The sequence below is a fragment of the Dryobates pubescens genome, chromosome 33 (genome assembly GCF_014839835.1).
Source record: "Dryobates pubescens isolate bDryPub1 chromosome 33, bDryPub1.pri, whole genome shotgun sequence".
NCBI lineage: Eukaryota > Metazoa > Chordata > Aves > Piciformes > Picidae > Dryobates > Dryobates pubescens.
Genome location: NC_071644.1, coordinates 9512264 through 9531944, shown reverse-complemented (window position 1 = coordinate 9531944; position 19681 = coordinate 9512264). Strand labels below are relative to the sequence as shown.

At 57.6% G+C, this 19681-nt stretch overlaps 2 protein-coding genes across 6 annotated transcripts in view; one reads left to right on the top strand and one right to left on the bottom strand.

Moving 5' to 3' along the window:
• CAMTA1 (calmodulin binding transcription activator 1) overlaps window positions 1-2168 on the bottom strand; it is a 221235-nt gene extending 219067 nt beyond the window's left edge. For all 5 annotated transcript variants that reach the window (XM_054175744.1, XM_054175740.1, XM_054175741.1 and 2 more), the window contains exon 1: window positions 2108-2168. The gene's annotated coding sequence lies outside the window, so the exon portion shown is untranslated. The remainder of the gene's footprint in view (window positions 1-2107) is intronic.
• Window positions 2169-2261: 93 nt separating this feature from the next.
• DNAJC11 (DnaJ heat shock protein family (Hsp40) member C11) lies at window positions 2262-18014 on the top strand. The gene is made up of 16 exons (XM_054175745.1): window positions 2262-2390; window positions 4976-5105; window positions 6939-7012; window positions 8145-8246; window positions 11390-11518; window positions 12042-12164; window positions 12304-12377; window positions 12907-13096; window positions 13403-13488; window positions 13788-13904; window positions 14541-14696; window positions 14972-15041; window positions 15134-15191; window positions 15775-15917; window positions 16298-16427; window positions 16996-18014. The coding sequence occupies exons 1-16, from the start codon at window positions 2319-2321 to the stop codon at window positions 17019-17021; spliced, it is 1680 nt and encodes a 559-aa protein (XP_054031720.1). The 5' UTR covers window positions 2262-2318; the 3' UTR covers window positions 17022-18014.
• Window positions 18015-19681: the final 1667 nt, after the last annotated feature.

Genomic DNA, 19681 nt, shown 5'->3' with positions numbered 1-19681 from the left:
TCTCTGAGGTGCAGCACTGGCAGATGGTGACCTCTGCAAAATGCCAGAGCTGTATCAGGATCTCATCCCCAGGGTCTGCTTCCCTGGCCCCACACAGCACTGTAGTGACATGGGCAGGGGGAACACTGCACCCTGAACCAGAGGCTGGCCAGCCAGTGCAGCACGCAAGGGAGCTTCCCCTTTCTGGTTTCTTCCCCACCGCTGCTGCTTGCCATAGCTGTCACACTTCCTCTGCTACAGTTTAGGGTTCTAAAGCGCTCTCTCTGCATGCTTAGAAAGCACAGTTCACATTTAGCTCCCTCAAGTCGTATTTCTCTCTTCCTGTATTTCCCTGCCAAGATGTGACATCTGTGGACTGCTCCCAAAAAATTCCCTGAATCATCTGCGATGCAGGCGAGCAGCAGCCAGAGCTGGCAGCCGGCAGCTGCAGCGCCCGGGAGAGCGCTGGATCTGCCTGGGGAGGGGGAGGATTCCCACGGACTGAACATCCCCCCGGCCCTCACAACTCCCAAGCCGCCTCAGAAAAAGAGCACAACTACGCCAGGACCAAAATGCAGGGGAAACAGCGTTGCCATGGCAACTGACAGCCTCAGAACTCCGCATTTCTGCCCAGACTCAATGAATCCCAAGCCACGTGGAGGGAAAGGAGTCTCGCAGGTGGCTCCATTCAGGAAAAGCTCCCTCCCAGGTGCTTCCCTGCGCAGCACACCCAGCTCCGGCTGCTCTGCAAGTGTGGACCTCTGGTCCCAAGCAGCACATCTCGTACGAGCACACAGAACTGCCAAACGCCACCGACGCCTCCCTGCTGACTGCCATAGAGCAGAGCACATTAAATATTAAACCACTGCTGTTCTCACACAGAAGTTACACGAAGAGAAAAATCCAAACCAGAGGAGCTGAGCTCTGGAATGGGAAAACCCAGCTCCAGTTTGCTGCTGGACTGCACTGGAGCTAACGAGTCCTCTTCAAGAGCTCTCGTTTGAGGACCAGACTCCAGCAATCCCAACACAAACATCGGATCCAGCCACTGGGGAACATCCAACCAGAGCAGGCAAGACCTGGGCTGTCTTCCCGGGCAACACCAAAGCCACCAAACACCCCGGCTGCCCACCAAGCTTTATTACGAGGCACAGACCAGCGAGCCCACCTGCTAAAAATTCTGTCTGCTCCCCACTCTTCTGGGGCATTTCCCTTCTGTTTCACCACTGAGCAAGCCTTGCTGAGTGTCCCTCGTGGTTAACACCAGCAGGACCATCTGCTCCGTGGAGGGCAACACAGCACCAACTCTGAAGCACCATTCTCTGCGGTGAAAAGCCGAAGCAGCTCTACTGACCTGGGGAGAACCGCTCCGGATTTACACCGGTGACAAACGAGACCAAGGTTTGGCCACGGCTTGCCCCCTGCAGCTGCTCTGTACCGCCGCCGGGTAACCTTCTGCTCACCTTCCTGCTCCGTGCCGCCAGAGGATTCCACCTCACGGCACTGCACCGCAACAGGCTGCACCCCTCTCAGGGCACCTCTGCGAGTCAACCTGAGCGCCAGGAGATGCTCAGCAAATGAAGGCACTTGGGGCACAGGGCGGTGCGGGGACGACCCTCCTGTGCCAGGCGAGCGGCTTCGGGGCAGCGCCTGCGACTGCTGCCCCCGCAGAGAACGCGGGCAAGGGACAACCCTGCTGGGGGGGCCCCTCGAGGGCACCCGGCTGAGCCCCATCGCTGCTGCCCCGCAGCACAGCGGCGGCAGCCGCACGGCGCTGGCTCCACCGCAGACCGGACAAGCACCGCCGCGGGCAGCTTACCGAGGCCGGGGCACCGCCGCCAGCAGCTCGCTCTCTCCTTCGCGTGCCACGGAACGGACAGAGACCCGGATCGCCCGCTGGCCCCGGGGCCCAGCCCGCTGGCTGCCCCCACAGCCGCCGCTCGGCCCCGTCCCTACCGAGCCCAGTGCGCGGGCACGAAGCGACCGCGTCGGGGAAAGACGCCTCGGGGCGCCGCCACGCGGGAACGGAGCCGCTCCTGCCTATCTCGCGCGTCCGGACGCCGCGGGGCGACCCGCGGAGAGGCAGCTGGAGGCGGACCGGACCGGGCCGCCCCTCCCGAGCACTCACCGCGGCAGCCCGCGCGCCGCTCCCGCCTCGCCTCCCGGCTGCCTGGGGCGGGCCCGGCCCCTGCCCACTCATGCGCAGGCCGCCGGCCGCGGGCGGGCCCCGGGCGCAGGCGCGAGCGCTGGGGCCTCCGCGCCGCTGGGGGCGCTGCCAGCAGCTCTGGCGCTGTCTCCACGCCCCGGCGCGCGGCGGCGCGGGGTGAGAGGTCGGGAAGATGGCGGCGGCCTTGGGGGAGGAGGTGCCGGACAACGAGGACTACTACTCGCTGCTCAACGTGCGGCGGGAGGTGGGCCCGGCGCCGCCGGCGGCGGGGGGCGGCGGCGAGCGGCGGGGCCGGGGGGCGGCGCGTGGCGGCGGGACCGGGCCGGCCGTGACCCCGGTGCCCGCATGGGCGGGCCGGGCCTCAGCCGCGGCCGGTGCGGGACCCGGCGGACGGCAGCGGGGCTGCCTCAGCCCGGGCTCCCCCCGTTCCGGAGCAGAGCTTCAGACCCCCGAACCGGGCCGTAGGGCTGCACGGGGCGTGCGCGGCTGGGCGCGGGAGCGGCGGCAGGGGTTAGCGAAGTGTTCTGCTCCGGTGCCCCTCGGGGCGCCCAGGGCAGCTCAGCCGCAGACTTGTTCCTGCCTGTGCCCGCGCGGTGCTTGGCTCTGGTGTGGGCCTGCTTGGTTTAGTCGCTGCGGGCGGGCGTCCAAGCGTTCCCAAATGGGAAACACCTCCAGTGGTTTGCAGGACGCCGCCGTCGTTACAAAAAGAGGAGCAGGGGTCCTGGATTTCATTTTGAAGAGTAGATCGGTATTGGCTGGTGCAGGTTTGTCACACGAGAGCAGTCTGGAGCTTGGTGGCCGGTAACGATGTTTTCCGGTAGTAATAATTAGGCAAATGGGCAAAGATCTTGACGTGTAAACGGTGCTGGAGTTTGCTTTGTGAAATGCAGAGCGAGCAAGAGAGAGATCTCTGTGTGTGAGAGCAGTGCTGACTGTGCCAGCAGCTCGCTGCCCACCAGGGCAGTCTGAGCTGCAGCGGCTGGCACTGCACGGCTGCTGCTGCCTCTGACAGCAGTTCAAGATGTAGATGCAATTCAGTCTGGTGGCTCTTTGGAGTTGGTGTCAGTCCTTGTGCCTCCTGCACCTCTTCTGTGGAACTCTTAGGTGTTTCTGAAGCAAATCCGTGGCAGCAGCTGTCGGCAGCACCCTCAGCGCCGTGCAGCAAAGGTGCTCTTAGAAACGCCTTCAGGTGGCTTTTGTAACTCTCCCCCCAAGCATCAGCAGCTGCAGCTGTGGAGGTTAAAAGACTTGCACAAGGGTTGTGGCTGCTTGGGAAACTAACAGCAAAGGCTTCATTGTTAACATAGCCAGGGACCAGAAAGCTCAGGTTTGGTACAGCAGGGAAGCCCCCTGAGAGTGGCCTGCAAGGGCATCACTCCAGTGGGGAGCTGTAGCTGCTTTGCTCATTACCCCTTGCTAATTAAAATCAGTGGTCCTGCCCTCATGGCAACGGAGTGCAGTGAGCTGGCACTGCAGTGTGCTGGGCCAGTGTCTGCTGTGCCATCTGAGATTCAACAGGGCAGACACCAAACCTTGCAGAGCACACTGCGAGCAGGGCCTCAGCTGCTTCGTCTTGGGTAGACTTCGATCCATTGAGCATGTGGAGGCACCTCTGAGGATGAAATGAAGCTGTTCAAGTCCAGGCAGAGAGATGGGAGGCCTTTTAATGTTGCCTGTAATTTTGGTAATAAAAATGTAAGTTGCAGGTGATTGCTGCTGGCCTCTGCACCCCGCGGCCACCCGGAGCGCTGCAGGCTCTGCTGCAGCAGTTTGCAAGAGGCTGTTGCTCGTGAAAGAGTGAAGCAGTGACCCGAGCTGTGCAGTGATGATGAAAGGCACAATCTAACATTTTATTGAACAGAGCAGTGATGAAAAATGAAGCTGCTCATTTCTATGAGATAATCAATAGCACATTAAACCATTCATCATTAATTTGATTAAAGAAGGCTGATGTAGTGCTGTGTGTTCCCCCTGCCTTCCCAGTACAAGGTAGCAAAAAGAGAGGAGCTGATCTGCAGCTGCCTTCCCAGGGCCAGCACATTTGGCAGGTCTGCTTTTGCTACGTCATTGAGCAACCTCAAGATGAAACAGTGCAAACAGGCAGAGCAAATGCTGGCTCTAGGCTGTCCTGGATGAGTCTCTAGTGCTGGTGAAGGCCAAGGCATTTCCTTGGTGAAAACCCAGGCTCGTGCCACAGGCTGGACGGAAGATGCTACTTTAAGAGGTGAACTTTTAGGGCCCTTATTTCCATGGTGAAAGCTCCAATCACTGGAGAGCATTCAGGGCGAATGGAACAGGTGCCAGCAAATTCTGTTAGCAGAAGCCATTTCCAGACACCCCTCCTGGCTCTGGGGGCTCTGTTCCTGTAGCAGAAGGGATGAGGCTGGCTTGGCAGAGGCCAGCAAGGCCCCACTGAGTTGTTCCCTTATTTCACTCTGCATATTTCTGCTGCTGTGCAGCCAGGGAATTCTGCCTCCTGCACCTGGGAGGCCTTCCTTGGCTGGGTGGTGTTTTAAGGGGCTGGCTGGGAGCCCTGGGAGGCTGCTGTGCCTTTCAGGGAAGCTCTGGCTGATTGTGGCAGCTGAACTTGTGAGTATGTGCTGACCAGGCTGCAAGGAGCAGAGGGCTACTGCCTGGAAGAGCTGTTGCAGGCAGGAATGGTGTGGAGAGCACTGGTGTGCAGAGCTCAACGTTCCAGTGACTCGAGTCAGGAAACAAAAGTCCCCTCCTGACTTTGTGTGAGTGGAAGTAGTGTGATGGAAAGCTGTTTGGGCAGGGAATGGATGCTGAGGCAGCCCTGCTGCACTCTGACTGCCCTGTCCTGCTCAGGCCTCTCAGGAGGAGCTGAAGGCTGCCTACCGCCGGCTGTGCATGCTGTACCACCCCGACAAGCACAGGGACCCCGAGCTCAAGACGCAAGCCGAGCGCCTCTTCAACCTGGTGCATCAGGCTTACGAAGGTCAGTGGCAGCCTGCTCTGCTGGGGCTCCCTGGGAGCAGGGCTGGGCTTTGTGGGGGCCATTAAAGCTGCTGATAGTTAGTGCTGCTTTGTGCCTCGGAGCAGGGCAGCATGGGCTCTGCACTGAAGGAGCTCTGGAGTCACTCTCATTTCCTGCATGCTCTGAATCACCTTTTCACCACTTCCCTGGCTGCTGAAAAGACTCCCAGGAGAGACTGAAGAGCTTCTAACAGAAGGACAATGTCCTGCTTCAGACTGAGCATCCTGAGTTTCTGCCCTGCCACCTGCTTGTGGTCTCCGTTGTTTTTCAGCAAGTTCTTCCCTGTGCTGACAGAGATGGGGAGAGAGGATTCACAGCAGTGAGAGGGGTTTGCCACCCAGGGATGCCTCAGCCCTTTGGAAACATTCTGAACTAGGCTGACATTTACATGAATGCTGTTGTCACCACAGTGGTACTTTGGGTACCTGAGGCAGAGGGGTGCCAGTTTGCAGCCCTTGGCAGGGCTGGCAAGAAGCTGGCAGAGCTCTTCTGCATTCAAAATCTGGTGCTGGTGCTGTGGCCTAAGGAGAAACTAAAGCAGAATGGTGAATAAATATTCCTCTATTGAACCTCAAAGATGAGCTAATACTTTTGGTCTCCTCTTTCCTGAATGCTTCCAGTCGGGCTGGGCTGTGGCTGGAGCCTTTTACATTGTCCCTGCGTAGGCCTTAGGGCATAGGGAAGCTTTTCTGGGGCCTCAGGTTGATGGCAGGGGAAAGAAGGCCCAGGGTGCTTCTGTAGTTCCATTGCAGTGGTGGGAGTAGGCCTTGCCTCAGGGTCAGCTTCCCCTCTGGACTCCTGGTGGGCTCTGCCCTGCTCACTCAGTGCCAAACAGGAGCGTGGTCCTTCCCACCCATAACTGAACAGCTGGAAAATAAGTCAGCTCCTGCCTGCCTTCTCCCCCTCCTCTGCCATCCCCTCATATCACACAGCAAGAGATGCATTTTATCAGGATGGATAAAAAGTATTCTCTCCTGTGACACGTGGCAGGTTCAGTACTCCTCAAGCAGTTCAGATCACAGCTCAGCTGCCAGGGCAAGGCTCTTGCCTTAGCAAACACCCCCAGCCCCCTGCAGGCTTCTCAGTTCCTGCACAGGCAGAAGAAATACCTGAGAAGGGTAAAGCCGGTCCTGGAGCCCTGTGGGGAGCTTGCTGCTGAGTTTTTCATTTCCTGTGTGTCCTAAGGACAGCTGTGAGAGGAGAGGTGATGCATTTACCTGTGCCTTGCATTTAGAGAGTCTTCTGCCCTCTCCGGGTGCATTTTCTTCTCTCCATTGCACTGGGAGACTTCTGGGGAGGTTCCCATTGCCTCCATTCCTGCAGTTCCCCTGTAGCTCATGTGTGGCCTGGCAGGAACTGCCTTTGGAAATGGCTTTGTTGGTGCTGGACAGGGATGAGGAGGAAGATGGAAGGCAGGAAGCAGAGCACCAAAGAGCTGTGAGGGCTGGACAGAGGTAGATGTCTTTGCTCCCCAGAAGGTGTCCAGGGACTGCTGTAACTGAATTGCTAATATCCTGTGGGTGGCTGGGGGCTTGTGTCACCCTGCAGGCAGGGAAAGCAACACTGACCCCCAGCTGCATGCTCAGCTGGTCTGCATGCCCCTTCTGTGCCCTTTGCCATTGCCATAATGCCCTGTGGGGAGAGGTCAGCCTGTGCTGTTCCCACTGCACCGGGGAGGCGAGAGGCACTTGGTGAGCTCCACACCTGAGGACCTGTGCCTGGATTCCAGTGTCTGGAGGTGGAGGAGCAGACCAAACACTGAGTTCTCTCCTCTCTTTTGGTTCTAACTTGCAGTGCTTAGTGATCCACAGACCAGAGCCATCTATGACATATATGGGAGGAGAGGACTGGAAATGGAAGGATGGGAGGTGAGAGAAATGTAGCACCTTGTGGCCTGTGGAACTGACCTACCCTTATCTGGCACTCTTGTGTGGAGCTGCTCTGACACCTTGATGGTAATGGCTGCTGTTGTTTGGAGGCCTCCTGCCTCAGTGATTTCTCTCTCTCTGCACTGAGGCCATGGTGGAGTTTCAAAGAGCACTTGGGGTTTTCACTTGGCAAGAGAACATCACCCTGACATTCGGAGTTCCCTGACAGGGCACTACCCTGACAGGCAGCAGCTTTGTCACTGACAAATGTGTCCTTAATGGCCACCCAGGCTCACATTGCCATCTGAACCTTTGTTTTCAGCATCAGCTGAAACTTCAGAGTCTGAAATTACTTTTACTTTCTGAGCTTTCTGGGGTTGTTCTTTGTTGTTGTTGTGGGTTTGGGTTCTGTGGGCTTTGAAAGGGCATTTGCCCATTTGTGGCTTTCCTGCTATGGAGTTCCCCTGCTGGCACCCACCAGTCTTGGTTGATTGCATGCTGCAGGGACACATTGGATTGGGTCAGCTCAGCACCAAGGTCAGGTTTGCAGTCAGCAGCAGGAGGTGGAGGGCTGTCAGTGTGCAACAGTTTTGAGCTGCTTGTAGCAGACCTGATCCTATTTTGCAAGCCAAATCCAATCCTCTTTCCATGCATACCTAGAGCCTTAGCTGTTTAAATCCCTGTTCCTGGGTGAGGTAAACAGAGGTGAATCAGCGTAGCCTACAGTGACAGCACTCTCCTTCACCACTTTACTTCAGGCCAGATGCTTCCAGCCCCTCTCATTTTTGATCTGCACCCAGCAGAGTCTGTGGGGAGCTGTTGGCAAGGCTGTGCTGCAGCCTCTTGGACTTGTGGGCTGAGAGCTCCTTGCCTGGGGTTTGTCAGGACAACAGCAAGAACAAGATCATTTTCCCTCCTCTCAAAGCATGAGGATTTCTCTCAGGCCTGCCATTTGGTCTGGTCCAGGCATTGGTTCCAACCTCTCAGTACTGAAACTGGTGCAGAGTGGTCAGAGCTGCCAGAGGGGCAGTACTGGGGTGTGTCAGGTCAGGGGCCTTCTGTCCTGCCAGCAGAGCAGTGCCCTGAGCATCCTCTTCATGGCAATCTTTGGTTTTCCTTTCTTGTTGAGCAGGTTGTGGAGAGGAAGAGAACCCCAGCTGAAATCAGGGAAGAATTTGAGCGTCTGCAGAGAGAGAGGGAAGAGAGAAGGCTTCAACAGAGAACAAATCCAAAGGTGAGCTAAGAGCTCGTGCTGGTCTCAGGAGTGAATCCATAGAAGCTTGCAGGCAGGCAGGGGGGTGATGGACCTGGGTGAGGGGCTACAGCAAGCAGCTCCTCAGGTACCCACCCTGAGCCAGTGCCTCTGCCTGCTTTCAGCCTGCAGTTTCTCTGGGCAGTGAGAGGGAAGCAGCTCACTCTTGGGGCTGGGACCCTCCAGGGAAAGCTCTGCTGTTTGCTTTTCTGGCATGCAGGGACAAAACATCCTTCAGCAATTGCAAGAGGTGTGAGCTAACTGCAATGTTCAGGATTCCTTTCCAGGTATTCCAAATACACTGAAACTTCCTGCAGTAACTGCTGACTGGCAGCCTGTGGAAGAGCTTCTGCAGGCAGTGCTCCGGTGGGCTGGACACCACAGCTGTGATCCTCTCAGAGCCCAGCACCAGGCAGCTGAGCACTCCCAGCACGCTGTCAGCTCCAGCAGAGCAAAGCACGTTGCCCAGAGCTGCTGAGCAACAACCAGATGCAGGCAATTGGCAGGGTGGGGTCCAGCCTGCCCTTGCTTTTTGAGCTGCATTTCTGCTTCCAGAGATGTGCAGAAGGGTTGAGAAGTTCATGGCTTGATTTGAGAACTGCTTCCAGTTAGGAGAAATGAAATCCCCAATGCCCCTGCTGTGGAAGGTCAGCATCTAGGAGATGCAGGTCCCTCAGGGCAGAGTCTGTCACAGCTTCCAGATCTCTCCTTCCAGAAAATAAATCCCTAAGGAGAGAGGCAAGGAGGGAGTGGCTTCTTCTCTGGCATACCTCAGAATTCCAGCAGGGAAGCCTTGTTTGTGTTCACAGGACAGCATAGAGAAGTGATGTTAAAAGACAGCACCAGAGCACAGCTGTGGTGGTTCCTGTCCTGCTGAGCAGGCACACGCTGCAGCACCATCAGCATCTGAGCAAAGCTCTCCAGCTTCTCCCTGCTGCTCTTCCTTGGGGAGGGCTTTTTCATCTGCAGTGCTGCGAGCAGGTGGCAGCTGGGGAGCTGGGGGCAGCAGCTCTCTGGTGGCACAGGGGTGCTGCCCCTCACTGGCACTATTCTTAGCTTTGCCATCTGCTGCTTTTCCTGTGCTTGTGCCTGAGCCAGTTTCTGTGCCAGGATCTATAGACCTCAGGGTGACTTCCCCTGGTGGGTGGGAGGTGGAATGTCCACACAGACTCCACCACTCACTCCAGTGAGAGGCAGCTGAGCAGAAGGTGTGTGGAGGAGCTGGGTAGGGAATGGAGGCTCTCCTCCAGGTGGCTCTGGTGGATGCACAGGGACTAGAGGTGCAAAAAAAGGAAATCATAAGCCTTGGAGTGTGGCTGAAAGAAAGGCATCAGGAGTGTGAGTGGCCCTCGGTGCACCTCTCCAAGGGGCACAGCAGCGTGGGCCGGTGAGCGCAGCGTGCTGAGGTGTTTCTCACCAGGGCTTTCTCAGTGCACATTCCTGAGACAGCTGATGATGATGTTCTGGATTGAGTTGGACACAGGCAGTTCTCTGTCTTCTGCCATTCACATTCAGCACTTACTACTCTGTTTGTTATCCCTTGTTTAACAATGTTTGACTTGGAGTCTCCAGTTGCAGTCTGGCAAAGGCTCTGTGCCGAGTGTGGTGCTGCACATGGAAAACCTCTTTCTACGCTGCCTCTGTTAACAAAGGTCTTGGGTTTTACCCTTCCTTGAATTGGAGAGCATGAGGGGAAGTGGGAAGAGCTCTCTCTTGTGTAGCCACTCTCTGTTTCTCCTTGGCTGGTCTGCTCCGTGTCTCCCGAGGGCTGAGAGCAGCTGGGGCCCTGCCGCTGCCTGGGGGTGGAGGCTTTGCCTTGCTTCTCTCCTCTTTTGGCCTTGTTTCAAGGCGCAGCCCGGCGTAGGAGAGGGCTGAAACTGAAGAAGCTGTAGCGTCTGGAGAGCAGATTCCTTGAAGGTGACTTTGTCTTCTGCATGAAAGCTGGGAGCTCGTCCTTGGTGCTGCCACAAAGAGAAGGATGAGAGCAATCGCTTTGAAATTCACCGCAGGCTGCCGGCAGTGGCTTGCAAAGAGCTGGGGCCCAGCCCCCAGCCCGGAGCTCTGCTGGAGGTGATCCTGGCTGCTGCTGCTGAAGTACCTGTCCAGTCTTTGAGAAGAGGTCAGGAATCTCCACAGCACAGAGAGAGCTGGGAGCCCAACCAAAGAGGAGTGTGGTGTCCTGTCAGACTCTGCAGTTCTTTCTGCACTGTGGCTCCCGGCTGCTAAGCACAGCGCAGGGAAAGTGCTTGCTCAGACGGCAGGAAGAATTTGTTCCATCCATGCCTGGGCTCTGCCAGTGCCTTTTGTACCTGCTCAGCTATTGAGCTTCTTGATGCTAGTTGCTCATTCTGTGCTAGTGCAACTGGTGCCTTCTGTGTGAGCTGGGATGCTGCTTGCTGGGTCTGCAGGGAAGGTTTCAAAGCCACTGGAAGTGACGTGACCCAGGCAGGGATCTAATCCTGCTCCTTTCAACCCCCCCCCTGCAGCAGTCAGTGGCAGTGAGCACAGCAGCAGGCAGCCAGACTGTTTAGCTGTGGCCTGGATTTTTGTAGGACAGCTCTTTTGTGGCCTGAGAAAGACTTTCACCAAGTAGTAAATACTTCCTGTCTTTGTCAAGCTTTGCTGCTGATTACAAGATACAAACTAGGAAAAGGAAAGAGCTTCTACTGATGAAGTCAACCACAAGTGAACAGCACAGCTCAAAGCTGCTGTTCCAGATAACTCACAAAGAGAAGGCATTTACAGGCTGTGCACCGAGGGGAGTCGATTTCTGAAGCACATCACTTCAGCTCCTGACAGAGCAGGGGCAGTTGTGGGAGAAGAAGAAACCTGCTCTGTGAAAGTGTCGTCCCTCCTCCTGCAGCATGTCCTGACAGAGGCATTGCTGCCTGCATTGCCAGTCACGTTCTGCTGCAAAGCTGCTTCTGCCCAGCCCCTCTGGGCCTTGCTGCTTCTCAGCACTGTGCTTTGCTTTGCTTTCCCTGGAGCACTCAGAGATGCCTTTTAGAGTAGGAAAGGTAATTGCAGAACAGAAGTGCCCCAAAATGTCATCAAGCACAAAGCTGGGCTGGCTGTCTGGCCTGTGGCTGCTGGGGGTCTCAGTGCTCCTGTGCCTTGCTCTGCAGGGAACCATCAGTGTTGGCATAGATGCCACCGACCTGTTCGATCGCTACGACGAGGAGTACGAGGACGTGCCCGGGAGCGGCTTCCCCCAGATCGAGATCAACAAGATGCACATCTCCCAGTCCATCGAGGTGAGGGCAGGCCCTGCTGGGGTGGGGAGCAGGGCCTGGGCCATGGAGGTGAGGGGCAGAAGGCCAGAGCAGCCAAACCCTGCCCGGGGGCCTGCACCACGGTCTGGGGAAGGATGTGGCTGCCAGCATGGTTGGGTCCAGCAGGGCTGTGTTGATGGCACTGGTCTGCAGACCACGGTGCTGCCTTTCTGCTGGCAGGGAGTCTCCATCACTGCACTGCAGCATTCAGTGTGTGAGAATGAACAGTGCCTGCTCCTGGGGTAAGGAAAAGGAGGGTGAGGGGTTTCTCTCTTTGGGAGGGCTGAAGACACTGAGTCTGCTGGTGAGCTTTGGAGCTCAGGGTCAGGACTCAAAATTTAGGGCAAGTTTGGCCATGTCTGGTTCAAACCTCTGGGCCTGGTGGCAGAGGAGGAGTCACCTGGAGTGTTACCTGCCTCTGGCCTTGCACCCTGCAATCAGGGCTGTGTCCTTGCAGGACAGACATTGGAGCAGAGCAATAGGTAACAGTCCATCAATTTTCCAGGCACCACTGACTGCCACAGACACAGCAATCCTGTCTGGTAACCTTTCCACCCAGAATGGGAACGGAGGTGGCTCAATCAACGTTGCTCTGAGACGAGTGACATCTGCCAAGGGCTGGGGCGAGGTAAGAGGACGCTACCCAGGCTGCCGCCCAGTGCTTGTTCTCTCTAGGGAGCTTAGCTCTGTTTCACCTCTTGCTTTCTACATTCTGTAGAAGGTGGAGGTGTTTTCTTCTAACAGTTTGGCATTGTGCATTTAAACAGCTGGAGTTTGGAGCAGGAGACCTTCAGGGACCTCTCTTTGGGCTGAAGATATTCCGTAACCTTACACCACGATGGTAAATAGCAGCCAGGGGCCCAGCGTCACCACCCCGCGCCCTGCCTTGGCTCTGCTCGACCTTGTCATGGGTTCCTGACACTTGAGGCCACCACAGCAGCAGGAGTGTGCTGCAGGGAGCGCTGCTGGGGCACAGAGGAGAGGAGATGCCCTGTTTGAGGGCAGTAATGCCAAATCTGCTGCTGTGGTGGTGTCTCTTTCCAGATGAGCAGAGGCCTCAGGTTGCAACGGAGAGTGCAGGGTCAGGGCTGCGATTGAAGCCATTTGTGCCAGCACAGACATCCTGGGGTTCATCTTCTCATTCAGTGAGGGAGCTCCTCAGAGCTCCTGCTGGGGTCTTCCTGAGTCCCTTAGTGATGGTTTCTGGAGCTTGAGGGTTGTTAAGCAGCAGGGCTGCTCTCTTCCAGCAGCCAAGCCTGCTGCCTCCCCACTAGCCCAGGACTGCGTCTGCCAGGGGCTGCGCCAGGCTCCGGGGTCAGGCCGTGCGAGGCCCCCGTGCCGTGTCCTGAGGCTCTGCTCTTCCATCCCAGCTTCATCACCACCAACTGTGCCCTGCAGTTCTCGTCGCGCGGGGTGCGCCCCGGCCTCACCACGGTGCTGGCTCGGCACCTGGACAGGAACACCATGGGCTACCTGCAGTGGCGCTGGGGCCTGCAGTCCGCCATGAACACCAGCCTGGTGCGCGACACCAAGAGCAGCCACTTCACCCTGGCCCTGCAGGTGAGCCCCGCGCCGCGCCCAGCTGTGCCGCGCCCCGGCCGTGCCGCGCCCCGGCCACGCCCGGCCTCCGGCCCCAGCAGGCTTGGGGGAGCTGAGCGCCGCCCTGGGCACAAGGCTCTGCAGCTGCTGCTGGCACTGCTGGGCTGGATCAGCTCAGGGGGTGGTCAGGGCTCGCAGCACAGGCTGCAGCGGCTGCTGGCGGTGATGAGCGAGCGGCCAGCGTGGTTCTTTCTGTGCCACTTGGCGGATAAGAAAGGAGGCTTGGGGGACATTGAGTGGTGGCCAAGGCTCTGCTTTCTCTTCCAGCTGGGCATCCCCCACTCCTTCGTGATGGTCAGTTACCAGCACAAGTTTCAGGATGAGGATCAAACACGAGTGAAAGGCTCTCTCAAGTAAGTCTGCAAGAGGAAGCTCCTGCTGCAGGCCTCCAGGTTCCACACACATCAGATGCTGCTGTGGGAATCTGCCCTGCACTCATTCAATCTGTAAATGCTGATGTGGATGTCCTGGAGGCTCAGCTGTGTGCCTCTTCACACAGGTGTGTGTGACAGAAAGCCAGAAGCTTCCAGTGCTTTACAAGCTGCCAAGCCTGGGCTAACCTAGCAGATACCCAGGGAGCTGCCCAGTAGCCACCAGCTGCTGCACATGGATGGATTCCAGGCTTTACCAGGCTTTGCTTCTCTCGTTGCAGGGCAGGTTTCTTTGGGACCATAGTGGAGTATGGAGCAGAGAGGAAGATTTCCAGGCACAGCGTTCTAGGAGCCACTGTCAGTGTTGGTGTGCCCCAAGGAGTGTCTCTCAAAATCAAGTCAGTGCCAGATTCCAGCCCATAGCCTGCATCAGCCTATTTCCAGTGCTCAGGTGGGAAGGTCCCAGTCTTAGGGCAGCACAGGGGCATTGATGTGTCAGCAGGAAGGGCTGCAGCTGCCCTCTGCTCTGATGGAAGTGGTGTACATGGAAGCAGTGTGAGCCGTCTGCTGTGTCACCCTGAGCCACCTCTGCCAGGACTTGTGTGCATCCCAGAGAGCTGAGCACAGCACAGCAAGGCCTGGGGCACCACAGGGAGCAGAGGGAAGGCTTCCAAAGGCAGCATGAGCAGAACTGGGTCTGACTGCAGCCTGTGTCTGTGGCGTGGCACTGCACACAAGGACACACCTGTGACTGGTGGGGGTGCTTGTGCTGTTGGTGCCCTTCCCTGGTGAAATTAATGACCAAGTAAATCCTCCTAAGATAAAACTGCACTTGGGGATGACCAGATGCTGTCACAAGAGATCTGCTGTATACCAGCCTGGCTGTGGGTGGTGCCAGCTGTTTCTTACCTTTGTGGTGGTTTAGTTTGTTGGATTTTCACCTTTCTGAGCTCACCTCTGATTTGGTTCCACAGGTGCTCAGCTCAGGGCACAGCTCTCCATTCCCTTTGACCTGTCTCTCTCCTTTGCTCCAGGTTGAACAGGGCCAGCCAGACCTACTTCTTCCCTGTGCACCTAACAGATCAGCTGCTTCCCAGTGCTGTGTTCTATGCCACTGTGGGACCTCTAGTGATCTACTTTGCCATGCACAGGCTGATCATCAAACCCTACCTCAGGGCACAAAAGGAGAGGTGAGTTCCAGGGCTGTGTTTTGAGATCAGAGCAGGCAAGTCCCACTCAGGTGCTCTGGGAGCCTGCTGCCCAGGCCTCCAGCTGAGGCACTGTGGTTTGCTGCATCACCAGGACTGAGGAGTTCTGGAAGCCTACAAAAATATCTTGAGGTGTGTGGAGGAACCTTAGGGCTGGGATGGTTTGTGTGAGCCTGTGGGTTGGTGTCCCGGGGGTGGGTAAGCAGGCATCGAGTGCCCTGCCCAGAGCTGAGCTGGGGTTGGCTTCCTCACGGCAGGGAGCTGGAGAAGCAGAGGGAGAGCACAGCCAGCGACATCCTTCAGAAGAAGCAGGAGGCCGAGGCTGCGGTGAGTTGCTCCCATGAGCCATCCTCCCTCTGTGCTGGGGGCTGCCCCTGCCCTGGGCACTGCTGCTGATGCCCTGCCCCTGCCTGCCCCAGGTGCGGCTGATGCAGGAGTCCGTCCGCAGGATCATCGAAGCGGAGGAAGCCAGGATGGGTGAGGATGGCAGCGCTGCCTTGCTCCACAGGCTGGGGGACAGGAAGGCACAGCAAGAGGCTGGGTGCTGTCTCCATTTCCACTGCTAACCAAGCATAGTGCTGTGGAGTGGGGAAGTTCCCTGGGGATTGGGCTTATGGTGCCCGAGCTTAGGTAGAGATCCACTGAATGTTGTCCTGGGACTGGCTGCGAGGTGGATTGGGCTGAGGACAAGAGGCTGCATTCAGCTCTCCCCAGCAGAGGTGTCTGCCTTTCAGCCTGAGGTTTAAGCTTCACTGGTCTTTAGCTTACAGAGATTGCTCCTGGATCATAAAGGAAACCTGGTTCCTGGAGTGTTGCAAAGTGAGCTGACACTCAGGTGGACTGTCCCAGCAGGGTGGCACTGAGCTCCTGCCCTGTCCCAGTGCTGGAGATCAGTAGCAAACACTCAGGCAGAAAGGGTCTGTCTGGAGAAGCATGGGTGCAGGCAAGGAGAATGCAGACACCAGTGAAAGAAGAGAGGCTACTGGGCTGCTCTTGCTGGCTGGAGCTGTGGTTTGCTTGGCACAGCCTCAGCAGGGCTGTGGTGTGCTGGGCACTGCAGGTCTGATCGTGGTGAACGCCTGGTACGGGAAGTTCGTGAACGACAACAGCAGGAGGAATGAGAAGGTGAAGGTGATCGATGTGACTGTGCCCCTGCAGTGCCTGGTGAAGGACTCCAAGCTCATCCTGACAGAGGCCTCCAAGGTACACAGCTGTTGGCATCTGGCTCCATTGTGACTGAAGCCTGTGCCGCCCTGCCAGGGCACTTCTCCCTCTGCTTGTAGCTGCTGATGAAGCTGCAGGAGCCACTGGCACACCAAGTGTTAGCAAGCTCAGGGAGCTTCTGTTTGGGCATTTCCAGTGCCCCAGAAACAGCATCTCCATATTTGCATCGTGGGCCTGTGTGTGTCAGACTCTGGGGCTCAACACCAGAACCTTCCTAGCCCTCTGCTTCAGTCCCAGCTGATTCCTTAGCTCCTTGTCTCTCCCTTGCTTTAGTCCCACCTCATTCTGACACTAAGTAATGCTTGTGCTCAGCTGAAGAGCTGTGAGCGTCCTCCCAGTCTGTCCTGCTCTGGTTCCAGGCTGGGCTGCCAGGTTTCTACGACCCCTGTGTGGGTGAGGAGAAGAGTTTGAAAGTGCTTTACCAGTTCCGAGGGGTTCTGCACCAGGTGATGGCAGCTGACAGCGAGGCCCTCAGGATACCCAAGCAGTGTGAGTAGCAAGGAGCACCCTGCTGCTGCCTGCAGCTGGGGGGCTCTGAGGTTCAGCACTGGGGTTACTGGAATGGCCTGACTAGGAGAGCCCCCTAGGGAGCTCAGCAGCACCCCTGCAGCTGTTCACACCACCCAGCACTGGAGATCTAGCTGGAGCTGCTGGTGTCACTGCAGGCAGTTCAAGCATCAGCCTGCCCCGTCTGGGCTGAAGGCAGCACGGGAGGGCAAGCTGGAGGCCTGCTCCACATTGCTGCCTCATCCCCATTTGTCTCTCAACATTTTCCCTGCTGGGGGAATGTGAAACCAGTGTCCACCAGTGAGCAGCTGCACTGGCACCCCTGCACTGGCACCCCTGCAGCCTGGGGCCGGCACAAGGCCACAAGCTCCCTGGCCCAATTTAAGAGGCACATCCAACTTACAAAGCTCCCCTGGGGTACCTCAGGGGTGCCCACGAATTAACTGGCAGCCAGCAATGTTCTGGCAGCCCCTGGCATGGAGGAAGGCTGGAGGCAGGCTGGGCCTGGTCCCGCAGAGCGATGTCCATCAGCTGTTGTTATCTCTGGCAGCTCACAGGATCGATGCCGATGGCTAACGTGGGGGCGGCGCGGCTGTTACAGACCCTGGGGCAGCACCACCTGCAACCCCCCTGGGCACTGCCACCTTCAGCAGAGACATTTTGACCCTTCCTGTCCGTGTGGCAGGTGGTGCCCTGCCAGCTGTGTTAGGAGACAGGAGAGCAGCTGCTTGCCCGGGTGCTGCCCCGCGCTGTGGTAACAATAAAGAGAGTGACTCGGAGTGCGCCGTGCTTTCTGCCAGGGCCTGCGGGGGGCACCGGGCACCACCCTCGGCCAGCTGGCACGGGCTGGGCGCTCTGCCTGAGCTGCTGTGCTCCTCACTTGCTCACGTGCTGCCCAGGGTAGGTAAGGTACCACCACTTCTGCTCAGAGGAGCTGCCAGGTCCCCTCTGCAGCTCCTCTGGAACCGGTGGCTGTCAGGGTCACACCAAACTCCAGCCAGAGTGGATGAGAGAGCAGCCAGAGCTCAGCTTCCAGGGTGGCTCTGTGCCACCTCCTCAGGGTGGAGGCTGCTGGCTGAGCAGTGGTGCCTGGGGCAGGGTGGGAGGGAAGGAGCTCTCTTCAGCACAGCTCTGAGGTGTTTGGTTTGGGTCTGGCTGAGCAGGGCAGACACAGCAGAGCCTTCAGCAAGGCCTGAGAGCCCTGAGCCGCAGCAGGCATCGCTCTGCCCTGCTCCAGCACCTGGGCCCCACCAGGATTCCCCTGACAGCAGAGGGCAAGGAGCAGCTGCTGTAGAGAGCTGGGGGTACCCCTCAGCACCCAAGAGGGATGGGCAGCACCCCCTGGCAGCACGCCTGCAGCGTTGCCATGCTGCCACCTGGCACACCGCTGCACACCAGTAAAGCAGAAGCACAGACTCCTGAGGTCAGGGTAAGACAAAGTCGTTGTTCACTTGTTCCACATTTAAGGAAAAACCATGGTTCATTAAAACAGTTTTAATGAAAAAATAAAGTTCTGGAGTAAGCTCTCATTGTACATGGCTGCAGTGATGAAGGAGAAGGGAGACGCTGGGTTGTCTCTGCTGCGGTCGTGACTCGCTGCCAGTCTCAGACACCATCTGCAACGGAGCTGGAAAGGTCACAGCAAGAGACACAGCACAGCAGCCACCTCTGACACGAGCCCAGGCCACATTTCTCCCATGACAGCTTCAGGAACGCATCCACCAAGGTCCAGCTGAACCGCAGCTGCTGTAAGTAGTTTTTCAGAGTAGGTCCAACCCTTAGGCAGCTCAGGACCAGGCTCCTCCAAAGCCTTTCTATTTGCAGATCAAAATGGCAGCATTTGAGAACTTTGGTTATTTTTCTGGCTGCAGTGAACAGTCCAGCAGCCACTGGGGCCAGTCTTTGGCAAACTCCTTGGCCGTTCCACGCAGCTTCTGGAAGGCAGCAGACCACAGCACGGGCTGAAGGTTTTACAGAAGCTGGAGCTGGTGTTCAGAACCCACAGGCAGCTGTGGCAGCTCAGGGGAACAGGATCTTGATAAAGACAGAGGACAGAAGCACAGCCACAGGCTTGGCTGCCTGCAGCCTCAGCAGCCCCAGAGCAGACGGCTGAAGGAGGGTACCTGACGTGCTGGGAAGCCCCACGGCCACCCCCAGGACACAGCTCCTGAGCTGGCACTCTTGGCACGGTGGTGGGCCCAGAGGGTACAGCTGCAGCACAGACATGGGCACCTTGGTGCCAGCACAGCCAGTGCTGCATAGGCCATGGAGCGATCTCCAGCCAGAGCACGGTGCTCAGCCAGGGCTGCAGGGAACACCTCAAAGCAGCCAGGTGGTGCTCAGGGCTTGTCTTAGCTGCCTGGTCTTTGAGGAGCACTGTTGCCACTGCCGTGGCCTTGGGATGAGCCTTGCCTCCCTCCCACCTTTCTGAGCAGACTGCTCTAGAGCTGCAGCCCTAGGGAGGCCTTGTGAGGGACTCTGGCAGGGGCCTTGGCACTCACCTCCCCCACAGCCAGCTGGAATCTGTGCTTCACCTCACAGCCTGCCTTGGCTTCGTCCCTGCAGCTGGCAACCAGCTGGGGACAGGTTCTGGGGTTTACTACAAATCCACTCTCAGAAACAAACAGGGAAACCAAAAGTCAACTGCTTTAGCACTCAGATGGAAGTGATCCAATCCCACCCCTGCCGAGGTCCAAGTTCATTATGGGCCCTGTGCAGTCCACACTTGACCCCGGGGCCGTGGTGTTCTGAAAGCAGCACCTCCGAGCCGAGGCCAGGCCACGGAGCAGGTGGATCCCCACCGCGCGCCCCGAGATGACCACGCAAGGCAAAGCAGAAGTCACTGTAGGGAGAGACCCAGGAGGAGCTCCCATGGCACAGCCCAGCGGGGGCAGCCTCTCCCTCAGGCCTATTTCCACCTGAGCGACTCGGAGCCGCAAAGTCCCCACTGAAGAGAGGCAGACTGCACACAGGGTGGTGCACATCAGTGCCCACTCCAGAGCCTCAGAGCATCTGACTGACGACAGGGACCGAGGGGCAGCTATAAAGCTGCAGTCAATTTGAACACCTGGCCAGCTGCTTTTCAGACTTCACAGATTCCCAGCGCCTGCTCTCTGGGGGAGGAGTTTCTGGCCAGAAGAGCTTTGCAGTTTCCCCATGGGATGAGAATACACATGGCAAAGGTTTGTACATTCCCAGACATCCCCCAGTCCATGGCTGTGCCCAGACAAAGCCCT

Coding starts and splice junctions, on each gene's coding strand:
- DNAJC11 (XM_054175745.1), top strand. CDS start 2,319: ATGGCGGCGGCCTTGGGGGAGGAGGTGCCGGACAACGAGGACTACTAC. Junction 15,042..15,133: donor AGCAGGAGGCCGAGGCTGCG/GTGAGTTGCTCC, acceptor TGCCTGCCCCAG/GTGCGGCTGATGCAGGAGTC. Junction 15,918..16,297: donor TCCTGACAGAGGCCTCCAAG/GTACACAGCTGT, acceptor CTCTGGTTCCAG/GCTGGGCTGCCAGGTTTCTA.